At 41.4% G+C, this 18,478-nt stretch overlaps 1 protein-coding gene across 1 annotated transcript; it reads left to right on the forward strand.

Moving 5' to 3' along the window:
• The first annotated feature begins 305 nt into the window (after positions 1-305).
• EED (embryonic ectoderm development) lies at positions 306-17,476 on the forward strand. Its single transcript, XM_082043332.1, has 12 exons — positions 306-457; positions 3,795-3,947; positions 9,489-9,581; positions 10,427-10,492; positions 11,248-11,373; positions 11,492-11,573; positions 13,148-13,239; positions 14,178-14,311; positions 15,437-15,542; positions 15,804-15,962; positions 16,370-16,443; positions 17,146-17,476. Exons 1-12 carry the CDS (start codon positions 329-331, stop codon positions 17,270-17,272), a joined length of 1,341 nt encoding a protein of 446 aa, XP_081899458.1. The 5' UTR covers positions 306-328; the 3' UTR covers positions 17,273-17,476.
• Positions 17,477-18,478: the final 1,002 nt, after the last annotated feature.

Genomic DNA, 18,478 nt, shown 5'->3' on the forward strand with positions numbered 1-18,478 from the left:
GTTTCTACCTCACACGCTTCCCCCGCCGGCCTTGAGCAGCGATATAAAGTACTACTGGCTGATAAAGGACGGGTTAATTTAACACCCAGCGGCATTGGGCTGTTAAAGACGGGCTAATTTAACACCCGAGCCGAGACCGCCCCCTCCCCTCAGCCAGCGGCCCCTGAGGCGCCGCGCGCCGCCGGGCGCGGGAAAGGCGCTTTTTCAGCAGTGTGGCAGCTCCCAGCTCCCCAGCCGGGGAACGGGGCGCGGGTCTGCTTTACGGCAGGAGTTTCGACCTCCCCGTCCGCGCTTTGCGGCTGCGTGGCGGGGTTGGGGGGCGGGGAAGATGTCTGAGCGGGGAGAAGCCCCGGCGGCGGCAGCATCGGCGGGAGCGGGGGGTGAGATGCCGGCGAAGAAGCAGAAGCTGAGCAGCGACGAGAACAGTAACCCCGGGGATCTGTCCGGCGACGAGAACGTGAGAGCGGGTGGGGGAGAAGCGGGTGGAGCGGGGGGGGGGGGGGGGGGGGGGGGGAGGGGCGGTGAGGCGGGAGCGCGGGGCCTCGCGCCGGGGGCGGGCGGGAGCGCTGAGGCGAAGCGGGGGGGGGCGCCTCCCGGACCGGCCCCGCTCGGGTGTCCGCGGGTTCGAGCCCGCCGGGGCGCATCCCGGGCGGGATGGGGGTGAGGAGAGGGAGGAGGGTGTCAGCCCGCCCGCCTCGGGCCGTTAGAGAGAGGCCCCCGGTGGGAGAGCCCGGCGTGAGTCCGGGGGACAGACACTCGCTTTTCTTTCACGTGGGTGAGGGAGGATTCGAGGCCCAAACTCTGAGCGGGTCTCTGTTTCAAAGTCAGCTTCGAAATGTCACACTCTTTTTTTGCTGCAAAACAGCAAAATTTTTCCATCTTTCTCACAGTTCGTGTCGTAGGATCATTTCAGTTGGAAGAGACCCTCAGGATCGTTGAGTCCAACCCTAACTGAACTCTAGCACTAAACCATGTCCTTAAGAACATCGTCTAAACACCTTTTAAACCCCTCCAGGGATGGTGACTCTACCACAGCCCTGGGCAGCCTGTTCCAATCTTCATCACTAACATGCAGTGTAAATTTACCCGCACAGCCCCATGGTGGTTGAGGAGCAGGAACGGAGCTCGGGGGCTCCTGTCAGTGGCAGGAGGCACAGGGACTCAGGGCTGGGATCGCAAAGTTGGGCAAAGTTTTGGGGAAAAAATTAATGAAATATAACAAGGGAAAGTGTAGAGTCTTGCATCTGGGTAGGAACAACCAGGTTCCAGTATAAGTTGGGGAATGGTCTGTTAGAGAGCAGTGTAGGGGAAAGGGACCTGGGGGTCCTGGTGGACAGCAGGATGACCATGAGCCAGCACTGTGCCCTTGTGGCCAGGAAGGCCAATGGTACCTGGGGTCTATTAGAAGGTAGGTGGTTAGTAGGTCAGAGAGGTTCTCCTTCCCCGTTACTCTGCCCTGGTGAGACCACATCTGGAATATTGTGTCCAGTTGTGGCCCCTCAGTTCCAGAAGGACAGGGAACTGCTGGAGAGAGTCCAGCACAGGGCAACAAAGATGATGGAGTGGAGCATCTCCCGTCTGAGGAAAGGCTGAGGGAGCTGGGGCTCCTCTTTGGCGAAGAGGAGACTGAATATGACCTCATTAATGTTTATAAATATGTAAAGGGTGAGTGTCATGAGGATGGAGCCAGGCTCTTCTCGGTGACAACCAATGCTAGGACAAGGGGCGATGGGTACAAACTGGAACACGGAGGTTCCAGTTAAATATGAGAAGAAGCTTCTTCTTAGTGAGGGTAACAGAGCCTGGCCCAGGCTGCCCAGGGAGGTTGTGGAGTCTCCTTCTCTGGAGACATTCAAACCCGCCTGGACACAGTCCTGTGTAACCTCATCTGGCAGGGGGATTGGACTAGATGATCTTTTGAGGTCCCTTCCAATCCCTGACATTCTGTGATTCTGTAAAAACCAAGTGCTTGGAACAAAGGTGATGTGATTGATGGAGCACGGCTTTACACTTGAAAGATAAACTTCATCTAAGGTATCTAGCAGCCATTTTACATAGTTACTGAGTGGGGACTGTGGCACTTGTGGATGCAGGTGTAATTCGGTGACGAAGACGTTCAGGGTTGGTTCGGTGTCTGTTGTAGGGTATCGGTGACCATGGCTGTCTGGTTTCTGAAAACGTGACCTGTCACAGAGGTGGAAGATGAGGATTCTGTTTAAAAGTTGGCATAATAGTGTTCATTTGGAGAAAGGGTGTATTTTGTTTCACAGGTTATCCTGGGTGCAAGTTTGTTGGTTATGTCGTAGTTACTCGGTGTAGTTGCATCGTACCAGGTATCTGGTGTTCTTATATTGACAATATCTGACCAGTCCAGAGAAGACTTCAGTTATGTGAAGTATTACAGCAAGTGTGCTTGGGAGATGAGAATTTGGCAAGCTCTGAAATTCCGTAGAGTAAAGGAGAAGAAACTAGGAAGTGTAAGAATTGTTGAACTTGGTTATATGTATTTGGGGAGGTTGGCTCTTGTAGGGGTGCAACGTGAAGGGAATGACTTCAGGTTTAGGCAGTGTTGTCTTTCTACCTTTTTCTCCTCTTGATGTCCTGATTTTCAGAGTTGTTGGGCAACCAAAGACCAGTACAGATTTACTGGCATCTGATGAAACAGGTATGAAACTGGGACAAAGAATAAATGTTTGGTGGGAATTGGTGTATTAATGTTTGTAGTTGACCTTATTCTGTATTCCTCGTGGAGTTCCTTATGCAGTTTCATGTTACACTTAATCTTCTTCAGTGACAGGCTGTTGTCTGCCTCTGTCTTTTTCAGTTCAGGTCTGGAAATCACGTGGCATTGAGATGAGTTGTTTCCCCCACTAATCTGATGAAAAGCGAAGAAACTGCCTTGCCAGAAAAAAAAATAAAAATTGATTTTTAACAAGTCGAACTCACTTCTATGGAAGCACAGGGTTGCCAGTTACAGCGCAGGTGAAGTTGTCGTGTACTGTGATGGGTGATGCAGAGAATAGAAATGTATTTTAAGTAGTGTCCTGCAGCCAGACTAGATACGAAGTTGTAGTTGCTCTTTATTGTCCAAAGCTGATCTAAAACTGCTCAGCAACTGGGTGGGTTGTTTTGTGCACCCCTTTTTTCAGTTCTCCCCATCCTTACCATAGCTCTGGCAGCTGATGGTTGGAGGGCCAGCTGTTTTTTTTTTCCCTGGCTTTTAGTTGAATTAAGTATCTGTAGAAAGGAGCAGGAGGGAGGGGTGAAAGTTCGTCTTCTTATAGCAGTGCTGACTTGCTGCAGAGCTGTGCTGTGCCCGATGCTGGTGACGGTGTCCAAAAGTCTCTCAGAACAATTAGATTCTTGGTATGGCAAAGCATAATGTTTTTATGTAAACAACCTCTTCCTTCAGCACTTCAATAGTGCTCGTTTCATCTATGTCAAAGACACTTTCTAGTGAAAAGAAACCACTTTAGACGTTTTCACAGTCACAGTATCACAGTTTTCTTAAGAGAAAAGCTACTAGTATTCTGAAGAAACTTCACTAGATCACAGTTCATGTCTGTCCCTCTTGGATTAGTCCTCGTGTGACTCATGTTCTGTTCCTAGGGAGGAATGCTGTTATGTTAGTAATAGATTTAAATACGTGAATCTAAACAAACACCAAGTTCTAGGAGATCTGTGCTTATGGAGGACAAGAAAAAGCAAAAAGGCCAAGTGCTCCAAAATTAGTTGAATTTATACAGCAGTTAATGATATCTTTATTACCTTCTATATAAATTGCCTGTTTTCAGGATGATGCCGTTAGCATTGAAAGTGGTACTAACACCGAACGCCCTGATACGCCAACAAACACTCCTAATGCGCCGGGAAGGAAAAGCTGGGGGAAAGGCAAATGGAAGTCAAAGAAGTGCAAATATTCCTTCAAATGTGTAAATAGCCTAAAGGTAGGTATGTGTAAGCTCAATATGAGAATGCTGGGTACCACTTGCTGTCTGTAATGTTGGTGTTGACTGGGAGACAGTGTCAATATTAGTATTTTTAAATATCTGTATACGTATACAGTTATGTATGTATGTTATGAAGAAAGTACCTTTTTATTTGGAATAGCTGAAGTTTTGAAGAAAAAGTATACTGAGAAATAGGAAAGAGTAGGTAGAGCCGCGATTAACCTGATTTTTGTACGGGTTTGCAAAGTTATGTGTGATATGTTATAATTACATATTTAATTGAAGCTGTAGTTGCTTGACATAAAGATAAGAAACTGGATAAACAAATTCCAAAGGAAACAAAACCTGTGACAACTTGATGCAAAGCACAGAACCTGTACAGATTTTGCTACCTGATGAAATTTATTTAAAACAACAAAAAATTAAAACACCAAAGCCAAGAAACAAATCAAATGGAAAACAGCCCCAGCACAAACAAGCAAACAAAAACCCCCACAAAACCCCAAAAAACAACAACAAAAAAACCCAAACACCAAAAAACAAAGCCAGAACACCAACCCAAAAATCTTGATGTATTTTTTTCCTTACACTTACCAGATCAGCTATTTTCTGTTCTCTGGCAGTTGTCATAAATGCTATATAGCTCAATTGAGTTAATTTATCGTGAGTGTTGTGATTATGTGTTTGCACCTGATCTAGGTCATATTTATCTTCCCACTGATGGTATTAAGGGATGTGGATTTGTGGTCTTTTCTCCCTGTTGTTGTGTTTTAGGGTATTGTTGTTTTCTTCTGCACTGGTAGCAGACTATGGTGGACTGAATGAATTTTCTTTTTTATTCTTTTAGACTGTCAGGATGTTGTTTCTTCATTCCCCTGCCATGTGTGGGATATTTATGTGACAAAAGCTGTAAACATGCCATCTGATCTGATTTTAATAAGATTTCTAAATAAAGAAAAGATTACATCTGGAACAAGATGGGAGTTTTGTTAAACTTCATATTTTGCTAACAAGAGGATGTGTGCAGCTCTGTAGTGATATTTTCTGCAGAATTGCTTTAGGAGTTTTTTGTCGTTCCCCCACACTAAACTGTTGAGCTGTGCTGATGTGGCTGTTTCTGAACTTCAGCTTCAGACTCCCTGGCTGAAATGCTGGGGCAGCTGAGAGGTCTGCAGCACGGAAAACTGAGTGTTGCCACTGGAGAAACTGTGATGTGAAGTTACGCTGACAAAACTATCTGGGAAACAAGTTGATCTTAATGTGGTTTTTTTTTTAAGTATAAAAATTATCTCCAGTCATTTCAGGGTGTAGGAGGAAGGGAAGTTCATTTTCACTCAGGTAGGCAGCTGTTCCGGTGATTCGCATGTCTCGCCCCCACAGATGGTGCTTTTTGTGGCTTCGAGTCATACCTGAAACACAGGCGTGAGCCTGTCTGCGCCCAAATGTTTAACAAGTTCTGAGTTTTGCTAAGCGTATTTGTTTTCTGTCCGCAGACCAAATATTCCAAAGGGGTTAGTGCTTTTCAAGTGTATTCTGGGAAAACAGAACATTTCCCTCGCCCCAATTTCATGCCAAGGCCCACTATAGGGTGACTCAAAAGACCACCCTATAAAGTTAATTAATCCCTGAATTCTGCGGATTTGGATTAGGGCCTGGGACCAGATTCCCATGCAAGTGGAATCAAGCTGTGAAGGAGTAAATGTAGCATTTCAGCTAAATGGAATATTTTTATTATTTTTTTCCCCGTTTATCTTTGAACTGCAATTAATGGTAATATTAATAAACGTGCATGACAATACAAAGACTAGGTAGCAGCCAAATTTGGTAACTTGTTTTTACTTCATGTTTGAGGAAGACTCTCTTTTTCCTGTTCACAGTATCACTACTGTTCTTCCCTACCAATTTTGCAGATCCTGTGGGGATAAACTCTTAACTATTCAATGTTGTATATGGGTTCAGAAAGACACTTGTGACTCTTTGGATATCACGTCATATATCCCATATTTTATACGTCTCTGAACTATGCTGCCAGGTGCATGTACTGAAATTAATGAAGAGTCAATACGTAAAGACATGGAAATAGATTCTAATATTTTTTAGGGATATAGAGATCATGTGCTTTTCCACTTTCCTACTCTTGTTTTTCCTTCTTATTTTGCTTTTCACTTTTCCTTGGGGAAACAGAAATATGGCTGTTACTGTCTCCTTTAATGGTAAATGATTATGATTCAGACTGAAAAACTCAGTGCTTGCTAAATATGCCTTTTAAACACTACTGTCGAAGTTATTTTGGTTGAAATTTAAGCATGAGGAAAACAAAAATATAACTTGGAAGATGACAGGAAATAAAACGCTGCCTTTTTTTTTTGCTTTTTGCAGTACTAGATTACTGCAAGGTGTACTGAAAAACTCTTTGCTCTCTGTGAGCTGAATGGAAATGTAGTTTATAAATGAGCATATATGGCTAACAGACGCACATCCTCACATACACCGATATACATTTTGCTTATAGATCTTCCAACAAAGAACTGCGTGTATTCTGCTTTCATGTGCTCCCTTTAAAACAAAGCTGTTATTTGCTGTGCCCTTTGCTCTTGCTGAGGGTGTGACTCAGTGGTGGGCAGCAATCCTGTGTTGTCTCTCTCTCAGCTTCTACTTGCTGTCCCCTGAGCTGGGGATCAGTAACCAGCCACATGCAACGTTCTAGCTTGTTGATGTGTGAAGGAGAGGTAACTAAAACCCCTGCCTAAAACCGCTTGCGTCCACTTCTGGGAACTGGAAATGCGCGAGTGGTCAGCTGGTTACCCACTGGCAGTGTGAGTGGGAGCGTATTAAAATGTGTTCATGTAGTTGCAGGTGATTACTTTTTGTGTTGGCGTAGTATTTACTTCACTGCCTTCAGTCTAAAAACAGGTCTGGTCTTACTGTCTGACTGAACCCAAGTTGGTGTTTAGTAAAGGCAGAACTTTAAGAGTTGGACTCGTTGATCCTTGTGGGTCTCTTCCAACTCGGGGCATTCTGTGATAACCAACCATTGCTTATTTATTTATTTGCTTTTGTAACAATTGTAGACCTATTTTCTCCTCTGCCGCCTTCCTCTGGTGCAGGAAGAATGTGAGTACTTTGGGTTTTGTGCCCTTTATTTGTACCAGGGTCAAGATGGCATTTCACAATTCTACTTTTGGACCAGCGTTGGGGTCATTCTTCTGTTTGTACAAACAGTGGTCAGCTTTGTGTGACATACTTGGCATCCCAGGATAACTGTAATGTGCAGCACCTAAAAGCGTAACGTTTTTAAAAACATGCTTCATTGTTTAGCACTCGAGACAAAAATTAGAGCAGAGAGGTGTTATTAAAATAGCTATGGGCTGTCTCTAACCGGTGAGGATGATGGTAGTTTAAATGAGGTGAGCAGAACTTCTTCATATAGTGAGTTCCTGCAAGAGCCTCTATCTCACTACTTCATTCTTAAACACCAGAAAAGCTGCAGTATGTACAGTCAGGCTTTTGGGGGTTGTAGCACTTGATGTGAGGAATGTATTGACATAAGTAGTCTAAAGAAGTTTGTCTCACAGAGTAATTTTTCCAGAGAAATAGGTTGTCTTTGAAAAGCTTACTAAGTACTTTAGGTAAGTACTCAAATATAGAAACAGTATAGCCCTCTCTTGGATCTCTCTGCATCGCCCTAGTCTGGGTCCTACTTAGAAAATCACAAACTTATCACAACTTATGCTGGAAAAATATCCTATTTTGAGGGGAGAGAAACATCTTCCTCTTCACTTTTCCCATTTCACTAAATTTATCAGAAGCAGTGTACATGACAACAAGATTATTCCAGAGAAACAAGTGCAAAAGCTGCTAATACATCTCTGTGATAAAGCAGTACGAATTGCTGTGTTTTACCTGTGTTATCTTAATGCAGTATGTGGAAAGTCCTCAATATTCAACATAATGAACTCTTTCACACAGAAATTCAAAACCAACTAATTATTAGTGAATTTCTTTTTTTTTTTTTTTTAAGTATTCTGTAATTGACCTCTCAGCCATTCTCTTCAAGAGTTAAATACACTCCAAAAATAAGCTTAGAAAGTAAAATTTGTAGCTTTTTTGAGCACTAAAAATCATGGCCTTGTGTGTGCAATTTTATGGCATACAGTTTTCCTCATTCTTCCTCTCTAATTAAAATATAATGCTTTACAGATGCTGAATACCTGCTTCTTCCCTCTGTCATGGGGTCACTAATAACCTTGCTACTTTTCCCTTTGCTAATATCCCATATCCCTCACCACATAAAGCCACTGCTCTGTTCTTTCATGTTACGACAGGTAATACTTCGAATTAAACTTTGAACAATTCTTTTAAATTTGTATTCAGCTTTGAAAGTTATTAGCTCTTTTTAACGGGTGCAGGAGGGCTTTAATCTCTGAAGGATTTTCTCCCTTCTCTTTCTAGCTCTTCTAGCTATGTCTGTTAGTAACACAATTTGTCTTTCCCAGTAAATAATGCTATTTTAAATTCTTCCAGACTTCCTTAATTTTATTTTTCTGAATAGTGTTGGACTCCCCACCCACACCCCCTCCTCACATTTATTCTTTGGTTCTTGGACAGGCCAAGGCTGATATTTCTGGGCTGGTCTCTGAAGCGGTGCCATTTGAAGGCTGCTGAGCAGCCGTCATGAGACGTTTCCTTCCTGCCCACGCTGTCCCAGACAGTCCCCCGTGGGGAGGCACTTTCATGAACATTATTCTTGCTGAAAACATCCTGTCAGGACAGGCCAAAATACTGTTATCAATTATTAACAAGCACCACCATATTCATCACAATTCATAAACATATCTGCTTTTTTTATTATTTTTTTTCCTTTCTGATGTAAGCTGTATAAAAATAATACTCGGCATTTCTGTGGTAACTGTTTGTGAAGGCGATCTGAAGACACTTTGTAGACATGAACTTTGCTACAGCATTGTGACACGCTGGAGAGAGTTCGTTGTGTCCGTGGCAGAGTTGCAAGACCTAACTGTGATGTAATAGCTAAATTTGGCCATTCTCCACCCTTATGCCAGTGTAATTCTTCTCTGTCTTAATAATTCACCTCTGTGAAGTTGTAAATCCTTGTGTGGAACTAATTACAACAATAGAAAATGCATATAGATGTGGCCTTAGATGCAGAGGTTGACTTGCTGAAAATTGCAAAACGAAGTAGTGGGACTGCAAGTATAACTGAGGAGTTCTGCCAGCTTCTAGCCACCACAGTGAGACAACAGTTCTTCCCCTTGACTTTTTAAAAGCAGAGGGGTGGGAAGGACAGAATATTCCTTTAACCTCCCTTAAGACAGCCAAGTTAAAATGTGATGTTACAAAACTGTTCTTTTTAACTGTTCGACGTGAAATTATACTGGATGTGAACTCAGTAGTTTGAGGAGGAAAACATATGAGTTAAACTGTTTACCACCACAGCTGAATTTCACAGAAATAATATGTCTGTGGTTTTTGTGTATGTTTGGGTTTTTTGTCCCTAATTTTACTTTACATCTACAGGAGGACCATGGTCAGCCTTTGTTTGGAGTCCAGTTTAACTGGCACAGTAAGGAAGGTGATCCCCTTGTATTTGCCACTGTAGGCAGCAACAGAGTGAGTAATCTGTTTTTAACTGTCAGCCTTTCTGTGCGGTTCTGCTTGCATTCTTTTGTTTTATTTCATCCAGAAAGCTTTATTTCTGACGCACGTAGCATCTGTTATCTGGGAGAGTTGCATCCTCTGGATTGTTTTATGAAGTCATGTGTTAGCTATTTGGGAATTAGCCTATAAAGAAGAAGATCCTTCAGTAATATAAACATGGGATAAGGAAGAGAGGTGAAGAAATGTAACTTTGCACTAAATTTACTCTTCAGAGATGTTATTGTTTCCAAAAGGTAGTATGGTCTAAAATAGGATAAATGTCTGCAATGATGCCAGGCAGCTCAGTAGCTAAATTAATGGCCTGTGTGGAGTGAATTTAAAGGCTTTTTCTGAAGAAGGATGTGTGTCATGAAAATAACTCCTCGAATGTGTTCTGTGCAAGAGCTGTGAATAAACAACAAGCTTTAATTTCCAGGTTTGTTCCACCTGACAGTTACCAAAAGTGCTAAACTAAGATTAAACAAGGTATCAGAAGCTCATTAAAAGACCAACTCATGTTAGAGATGGTTGGAGTAACTAATTCTAAATAGACTTTAACCTTACTGAGACAATTCAAATAATAGATTTTGATATCTGGGAAGGACTGCTGACAGGTCCTGGAGTGATGCTTTAGTGCAACTGCTGTGAGCATCCTTTTATCAAACCATTTCCATGTGGTGGGAACAGATGATGGATGCGATCTAAACCATAAAGACATGCAACTGTTCCCATCAAGAAATCAGTCCACAGGTGCATGTGATTGCTTTTTGAAACATCACAAAGAAGCAGCAGCCTTTCCCCTTTTTTTTTCCCTCCAGGTTACTTTATATGAATGTCATTCCCAAGGAGAGATCCGGCTGTTGCAGTCCTATGTGGATGCTGACGTATCCTTTAAGTTAAAAAGCCACTCGTTTCCTTCCTCTTTACCAAAAATGAAGAGTCTTTGCAGGGAAAAGCATACGAGGGTTTTGTCTGTGATTTAATACTTCGCTCACGTAGCACATTCCTTATGTTAGGTCCAAGTCTTACCTCTTTCCCACATCCTAGAGTCCCTCCTATTGAAAAAATATTAAAAACGCAGACTCATGGAACATGCCGTATTAAAATACTTGAAAGTTGATTCTCCATCCGTTTAATCTTCCCAACACTAATATTTTTGTAAAGTTTCACATTTGCTGTTTTACAGCGGTCTGAGCTTCCCTGTGAATTGAAACCGGGTTTAAAGCCTAAGAATTCAGATTTGTGCTCTGAAGTCTAGTAACTTGTGTTGATCATTTGCAGTATACGAGTCAATAACTTGTGAACTCAAGTCTTGATTTATCCTCATTTAGTCCCAGTTTTTTGATGTTTTGGCAAAAAAGGTTGAAAACCAATGCCAAGGGAGGGATGGTGTTCCCTTTTATGGTATGGAACAGGCGTCAGGGAATTGGCCTCTATAGAAAAGGTGATGTTTCTTATATTTGCAGATGTATAATCAAATATGAATCTTTTTCCTGTTGGATCCAGTAGAGACGCTTGGGCGCTTGTGTAAATCAGCAACAAGTTTACTTAAAAAACCCCTCAGTGTTTAAAAAAGCAAACAAAACGAAAAAACCCAACTCCTGTTTCTTTCTGTGTTCCTTAATGTAAGATGTTTTAGGCAGATGAAAATTTCTACACCTGTGCATGGACATATGACAGCAACACAAGCCATCCTCTTCTGGCCGTGGCAGGGTCCAGGGGTATTATTAGGATAATTAATCCTATTACAATGCAGTGCATAAAGGTGAGCGCTCAGAACTCTGAGATACAGCTTGTGTTTCAACAAGGCGTGAAACCTATGTCTTCTAAATACATCTAAATGTGAGGGGAAATGATAACTTGGTCTCTGATTTCTATCCCAGCACTACGTGGGCCATGGAAATGCAATCAATGAACTGAAATTCCATCCGAGAGATCCGAATCTCCTTTTATCTGTAAGCAAAGGTGAGGAAAAAAACCTCTTTTGTTTTTGTGTATATCAGGATACTTTGGATTGGATTTTGGTCTTGAAAATGGCCAAAACCTCCATGAATTTTTTTAATGAGTGGCACTGAACAAGTTTACCTTGAAAGTCGAGAGTAAATCTTCCTCTTTTGTGGCGATATATCTTGTACGTAATTAAATCCATGGCCTACAATAAACATAACTCCTGTGGTGCAAAGGGATTGTGAACTGTGCTGCTTTTAGGAAAGAAGAAACATGAGCATTGGGGTCTCTCTGTCCTTTCTAACAGCTGAGTTACTTTTTTTTCAGTTGTTGAATCTTGTTTGCCATCTAGTGGGAATATCTTGGCGTCACAGGCAACATTCACTGCCGTGTTCATGGGGGAAAATTTGATTCTCAGTCGCTCAGGAGCAGCTCTGGCTTTAATTGGGCTTTGTGTGAAAAGTGTATTAGTGAAAGGAGAAGCGAGTTTTTAGTGTGGTGTCTTACGGGCTTGTCCAGAACGTCTCAACAGTCACAGCTTCCTAATTGTGACTGTTTTGTTAGGGAAGGGGATACTTGATCTGCCCTAAGAGCAAACCTTCCAGACCGCTGGAGTTGGGAACGTTCACATAAGGGCATTTTTGACTTCAGTATATTTGGTCTCACTGATGAAACTCCATGAGAATAGGAGTTGGGAGCCTCTCTGATTGTTGCAACTGTCAAACTTGTGCTGTGAAGTCCTCGTGTTCTGCATATTTTTGGGGTTCTCTTTTTAATAACATTTTGCCATCAGCCATAGTACTGCAAGTTTCAATGTGCAATCTCTGGACCTGGTACTATCTCCAAGAGGGCACGAGGCAGGAGAATATCGGAGTTTCAGAACTGCTTGGCCGAGAGATGAATAATAAAATAGGAAGATATTTGGGACTGTGTGGCCTTCCAGTTGATGTTGCTGTATTTCAGTGCAGTGCACTTGTGGAATCCAAAAGGGGAACACACTAGAAATTCCCATTTCCAAATAGGAAAAACACTAGAGTTCTTCATTGGAAATTGTTAAAACGTTCTTTAAACAAGTGGATTAGTCCCGTTGAATTTGGAGTACATATTGTTCATAGAAATAGTTTCTCCCATCACTACAGTCTGTGGTTTGTGAAGAATAATATTTTAAAGATTAAGAAAATGGAAAATCAAAACTTCTCTGAATGCTGATGTAAGAATGGCTGAAAGGAATTCTAGTGGTTTTTTTTGATATATACAATTATTCTTGAGATAGGACTGGATAAAAACATACTTGTCCAAGATCAGACTCTTTGCTTTTCAGATGATCTAAAGATCCAAGTTTATTTTTGCTAGAAGCTGGGTCTAGGGGGAGGGGGTGGGCAAACTTTCTCAATTACAGAATTACTCTAACAGTAGTTTAGTTGTAATGGCAATTCTAGTTAATGCAGTCCCGTTGTTTCTAACGAGTGAAGAAGAATTAAGTGCCTTTTTGATGTTTACATGAACACCTGTTGTTGAAAGTGGTTAAGCTGAAATATATTATTCATATGTACATATAAAAAGCAGCATGTAATTTTATTTGTTCTTTATAGATCATGCATTGAGACTGTGGAACATCCAGACAGACACGCTGGTTGCAATATTTGGAGGAGTAGAAGGGCACAGGGATGAGGTGTTAAGTGCAGTAAGTGGAAGACTGTGGGGCAGTGATTTAGATTTACAGAGGGTAGTAAGCTTACAATATACAACTTTTTATCCTCTCGTGCACTGTTTTGATGTTATACCTACTTTTAAAAAGTTCCCTGAAGTGCATAAATACTGTTTGAAGGGGATAGACAAGTTTAAAACTACGGTAGTTTGATTGAACTGACCACCTCTTAATATACAGGACAGGTGTTCGCTGTCTGTATGTTTCAGTAGCTGGTTTTCTCACAGTGCAGCCTAGAAGTAAGCAAAATAGAGCTCAGTGGGGCTAGAAAGAGTAAAACGTTTTCACGATGGTCCCACATTTGAAGTTCTTGAGGTCTTATCAAGCCAAAGCAGCAAGAGCAAATAAACCTTCAGAGACATGGTAGTGAAGGAAATAAGTTATTTCAGGTGAGTTACGCTGCTCTTCAGTGGCTGTCAACAGACACTGGTGCCCAGCAAATCCCAGCTAGAACAGTTGACTTTTAATACGCTGCTCTTAAGAACTATTTCCATTCCTGGTGTGTGACCTGGAAGGTGAGGGGTGGATCTATATGATACCTGACACTGTCTTACTCTCTTGTGGTTGTAAATAGTCATCACCCTTGTCACAGCCCTGGAATCCTGCCAAAGTTGCTCCATAAAATGAAAATTAGGGAATTTACTGAGGAGGAAGCACTAGCAGTAGATTCATTGTCTGTCAACGCTGTTGAGTATACCTCTCTTTCTTGAGAAAGAGTAAATATAATTATTAAGATACCGTGCTTCTTTGCAGTGAGCAGGATTTAGGTTGTCAGCATTTTTCTCTTTGAAATATGCAGCTTTATTGCATTCTCTGCACAGAAAATGCTGTTTTGATGGAAATGATGGAATGAAATCTGAGTAGTTGTGCTGCAGCTTAGGCTGGGGGTCCTCAAAATTATTTCATATATGTAGGATTATGACCTTCTCGGTGAAAAAATCATGTCCTGTGGGATGGATCACTCTCTCAAACTCTGGAGAATTAATTCCAAGAGAATGATAAATGCCATCAAAGAGTCTTATGAGTACAACCCAAATAAAACCAACAGGTATGTCGTCTTCATCTTCTTGGCTGTCTTTGCAAAACATGAATATCCTCATCAATGGCCCAGATAATTTGCATCCAAATTGGGAGTTCTTGAGGATAGTGAGTGACCTGGCGATTGTGCTGGACACCAAATCTGTCTTATTGACGTTGGCTTCAGTAGATTTTTACTGAATTCAGATTCAAATTCCTGACACTTTTAAGTATCTTAATTGTTTCTTATCTGCATGTCTAGAAAATACTCAGAATTATTATCTTTATCCTTAATTAAAGCTTGTATTTCACTGTGTTTTGAGATGTCAGTGGCTTTTCTTTCTCTTACCTCAACATTTCTAGGAAGGAATCAAACCTGTAATTAAATATCACAGGTAGTTTTATATTGGGTATTTATTACTAATTATTGTATCTGCTATTGGACTTTGGGGTGGGGACAAAACTGTTTATGTAATATTATCTTTAATATTCATCATTCTCTGATCTGGCCTCAGATATGAATAAATTGTCAAGTAAACATAGCAATTAGATACGTGATAGAGAAATCCTCCTTTATGAAGTTCATCAACTTTTTAATCTTAACTTCCAGTTTAACCATTGAGAGAATTGAAGAGTCTAAAACACACTGAACATGCTCAGCAATGAGACTAGCTGTGAAAATACTCTCGCTTTTTTTGGTAATGTTACCAAATGTTAAATGATGCTTCTTCTTAGCGTGCTTTTTAAAAAATCGTGGGGTTTTTTTAGTGTGCTGTTCTGTTTAACTGTTTAGATGTTGCAGAATCAGCATCAGGAAAACCGACCTTTAATTAGGTCTTGAAGTATTTGGCAATGGAAGCTGCATTCAGCAGCTGAAGGAGTGGTTTTGTTTAGCACTGTCTCTGCACAGTCTAGTACAGTGGGAAACGTTATTTCATTAGGAATGAGGATGAAAACAGGGACTGTTCCCATTATTTAAAAAAACAAACAAGCCCAAAGAAGCAACAAAACAACATACAAAATCAACTTTGTTATGAAACTGTTAAAACAACAAAAAAAGCCAGGCTTGTCCTTTTAACATCTTAAAAACAGCCGTTGAAAATTAGGCTTGTGCTTCTGTATTTCTTTGGAGCTCACTTGGCAATTTTCTCCGTAGGCCTTTTATTTCGCAGAAAATTCACTTTCCTGACTTCTCTACAAGAGACATACATAGAAACTATGTTGACTGTGTACGATGGTTGGGAGATCTAATTCTTTCCAAGGTAATGTTGCAGCATTTTCAGCTACGTTACTCTTATTTGCTCATGTCAAGGATTTTAAACAGTAAGGATGGAGATTTTCTGTTGTGCTTTTTGTAATGTCATTGCAGAAGCTGTGAGGTGAAATATAGTTATATATAAATATATGATTATAATTATAGTTATGTTATAAATATAGTTATATAGTTATATATAGTTATAGACTGAATGTGCAGTAGAAGTTGTAAATAAAGGTAATTATTTTTTCATTGTTTCCCCCCTTAGTCTTGTGAAAATGCCATTGTGTGCTGGAAACCTGGCAAGATGGAAGATGATATAGATAAAATCAAGCCCAGTGAGTCCAATGTGACCATACTTGGGAGATTTGATTACAGCCAGTGTGACATATGGTACATGCGGTTTTCCATGGATTTCTGGCAAAAGGTACGTGTGAGCTTGGACTGTGTTTGAAGGTGCGTAACTTTTAATCGATTCCATTTGTGGGCACAGGAAGTCTTGGTTCATGTGATTTTCAAGGAGCAGAATGATTTGCTGCAAGGGGCTTTAACTGTAGGAGCTCTAGATATTTTGTTCTGGGCTCTGCCTGGTGGAAGAAGTTCCACCAAATAAATACATGGTTTTTGTTATGGGTATGTTTACTGATATCTTCCTCCCAAATCTGCAGAGATGGATAATGAAGTGGAAGAAAAGAGATGAGTTTTATAGTATTTCTAGCCCCTCCAACAAAGTAATTAAGTGATTCGTGTTATACATTTACACACAATTTATCTGACTTCCTTTTTTTTGAGATAGTGTTTTAAAACTTCTATATCCTCTACTTTCTTTTAAAGATGCTTGCTCTGGGCAATCAGGTCGGCAAACTTTATGTCTGGGATTTAGAAATAGAGGATCCTCATAAAGCCAAGTGAGTACTTTTGAAAAATCGTATTTTTGCCAAGACAGTTGGGATACTTTCCTTTTTTCCTTTCGTGATAACTATAGAAATTCTCTAACAGTAGTAGTTACTTTCCATTTTAACTACTAGGTAAATAAACATTCTGATGTCCTGAAGGTTAACATTTATTATTTTTTACTGATTTATTCTTTAATAAATCAGGCCCCAGTCAGATTGTGCTGGGTACCATATGTAGATGTAGGAAAAGACAATTTGTTCCCCAAAGAACTTACAAACTAATTAGGTGGAAAATTTACAAAGCAATTAAGAGAAGATGTTCTAGGTGGGTGTAATCCATGACGAAGGAGAAATAGGTGAAAGGACTTGAGTAATGAGGCTGTAAAGGTTTGGCTTTCCAGTTCCTCACTGGTGTGGCAAGGCGGTTTGACACCATGTATTATATATCTATTTGTATGTTTATATATATATATATATATAAATATATATAAATAAATGAAATTGAGAGGATGAGAAATGGCAGTGGGCAAACAGGAAATTACAGCTTTCCCAATTCCACGTTTGGAACACAAACCACACCACAAAGCGCATAATCCTGTCGCCCTTCAGCTCCTCCGAGGTCCCATAAGTAAGAGGTTGGTGAAGCAGCGCTCCGTAATGCAGTGGCCAGTGCACATTTAACCTTGCAGCTGAACAATTTTCTTTTATTTATAGGTGTACGACTCTTACTCATCCTAAATGCGTTGCTGCCATTCGACAAACCAGTTTTAGCAGGGACAGCAGTATCCTTATAGCTGTGTGCGATGATGCCAGTATCTGGCGCTGGGACAGACTACGATAAATCACTTTTTTCTTAATTCAAAGTAGAAAATATATTTTCAAATTATAATATAGTCTGTTAACTCGCTAGTACGGTAGATGCATTTAGTGTAGACTTCCCTGAAGGTTCAGCAGGCTGGAGCTGAACTTAGTGATGTTTACATTCTGTGTATTGTTCTGCTTGAAATTGCTGCTTTTAATAAAAAGAAGTATTTTTGTAAAGTTTTCTGAATTGTCCATTTTAATTATTTTCCCACAAAGAGTTTTCACGTAGGGCCTATGAAATCATTTTGCATACAGCTAGCACTTAAACATACCGTAACTTGCTAGAAATTTGGTATGTGTGTGTGGCTCTGACTGAAAACCTCATGGTGCTATTGAGAATTGTCCAGGGACCACACAAAGGAAATGCTGCACTTAGGAATAAAGTATAAACATTTGAGGGTGCGGTGCTAGCGAGGCCCTTCAGTCTGGAAAAACCATGATGTTGTTGCCGTCACAGAAACATGGTGGGGGGACTTGAACCTACCAGATGTCTGCTGGTGATACAACACAGCAGAGAGGAAACAATCCAGGAGTCTCCTGCAGTGCTTGGAAGGCACTTCCTGACACAGCTGGGGAAGGAGCCCCGCTGGATCTGTTGGTTGTGAGTAGAGAAGGGCTCGTGGGCAGCATGTCAGTTGGAGGTCATGTTGGGCATAGTGATCATGAAATGATTGAGTCTTCTGTTCTTGGAGAAGTAAGGAGGGTGGTCAGCAGAACTGCTGCTTTGGACTTGCGAAGGGCAGGCGTTGGTCTGTTTAGGATGCAGGTTGGCAGAGCTGGAAAAGACCTTTAAAATCATGGAGTCCAACCATTAACCTGACACTGCTGTCAAACCATGTCCCTAAGAACCTCATCTACACATCTTCCTAACACCTCCAGGGACGGTGACTCCACCACTTCCCTGGGGAGCCTGTTCCAATGCCTGACAACCCTGACATGAAGAATTATTTCCTAATATCCAATCTAAACCTCCCCTAGTGCAACTTGAGCCTGTTTCTTCTCATCCTGTTGCTTGTTACTTGAGAGAAGAGACCAACAACCTGGGGAGACCTCCTTCCAGGCAGTTGCAGACAGTGATAAGGTCTCCCATCAGCCTCCTGTTCTCCAGGCTGAACAGCCCCAGTTCCCTCAGCCGCTCCCATCGCACTTGTGCTCCAGACCCCTCAGCAGCTCGGTTCCCTTC

Source organism: Streptopelia decaocto (genome assembly GCF_964273445.1).
Source record: "Streptopelia decaocto genome assembly, chromosome: 1".
NCBI lineage: Eukaryota > Metazoa > Chordata > Aves > Columbiformes > Columbidae > Streptopelia > Streptopelia decaocto.

Coding starts and splice junctions, on each gene's coding strand:
- EED (XM_082043332.1), top strand. CDS start 329: ATGTCTGAGCGGGGAGAAGCCCCGGCGGCGGCAGCATCGGCGGGAGCG. Junction 11,374..11,491: donor TTACAATGCAGTGCATAAAG/GTGAGCGCTCAG, acceptor TTTCTATCCCAG/CACTACGTGGGCCATGGAAA. Junction 16,444..17,145: donor GAGGATCCTCATAAAGCCAA/GTGAGTACTTTT, acceptor TTTTATTTATAG/GTGTACGACTCTTACTCATC.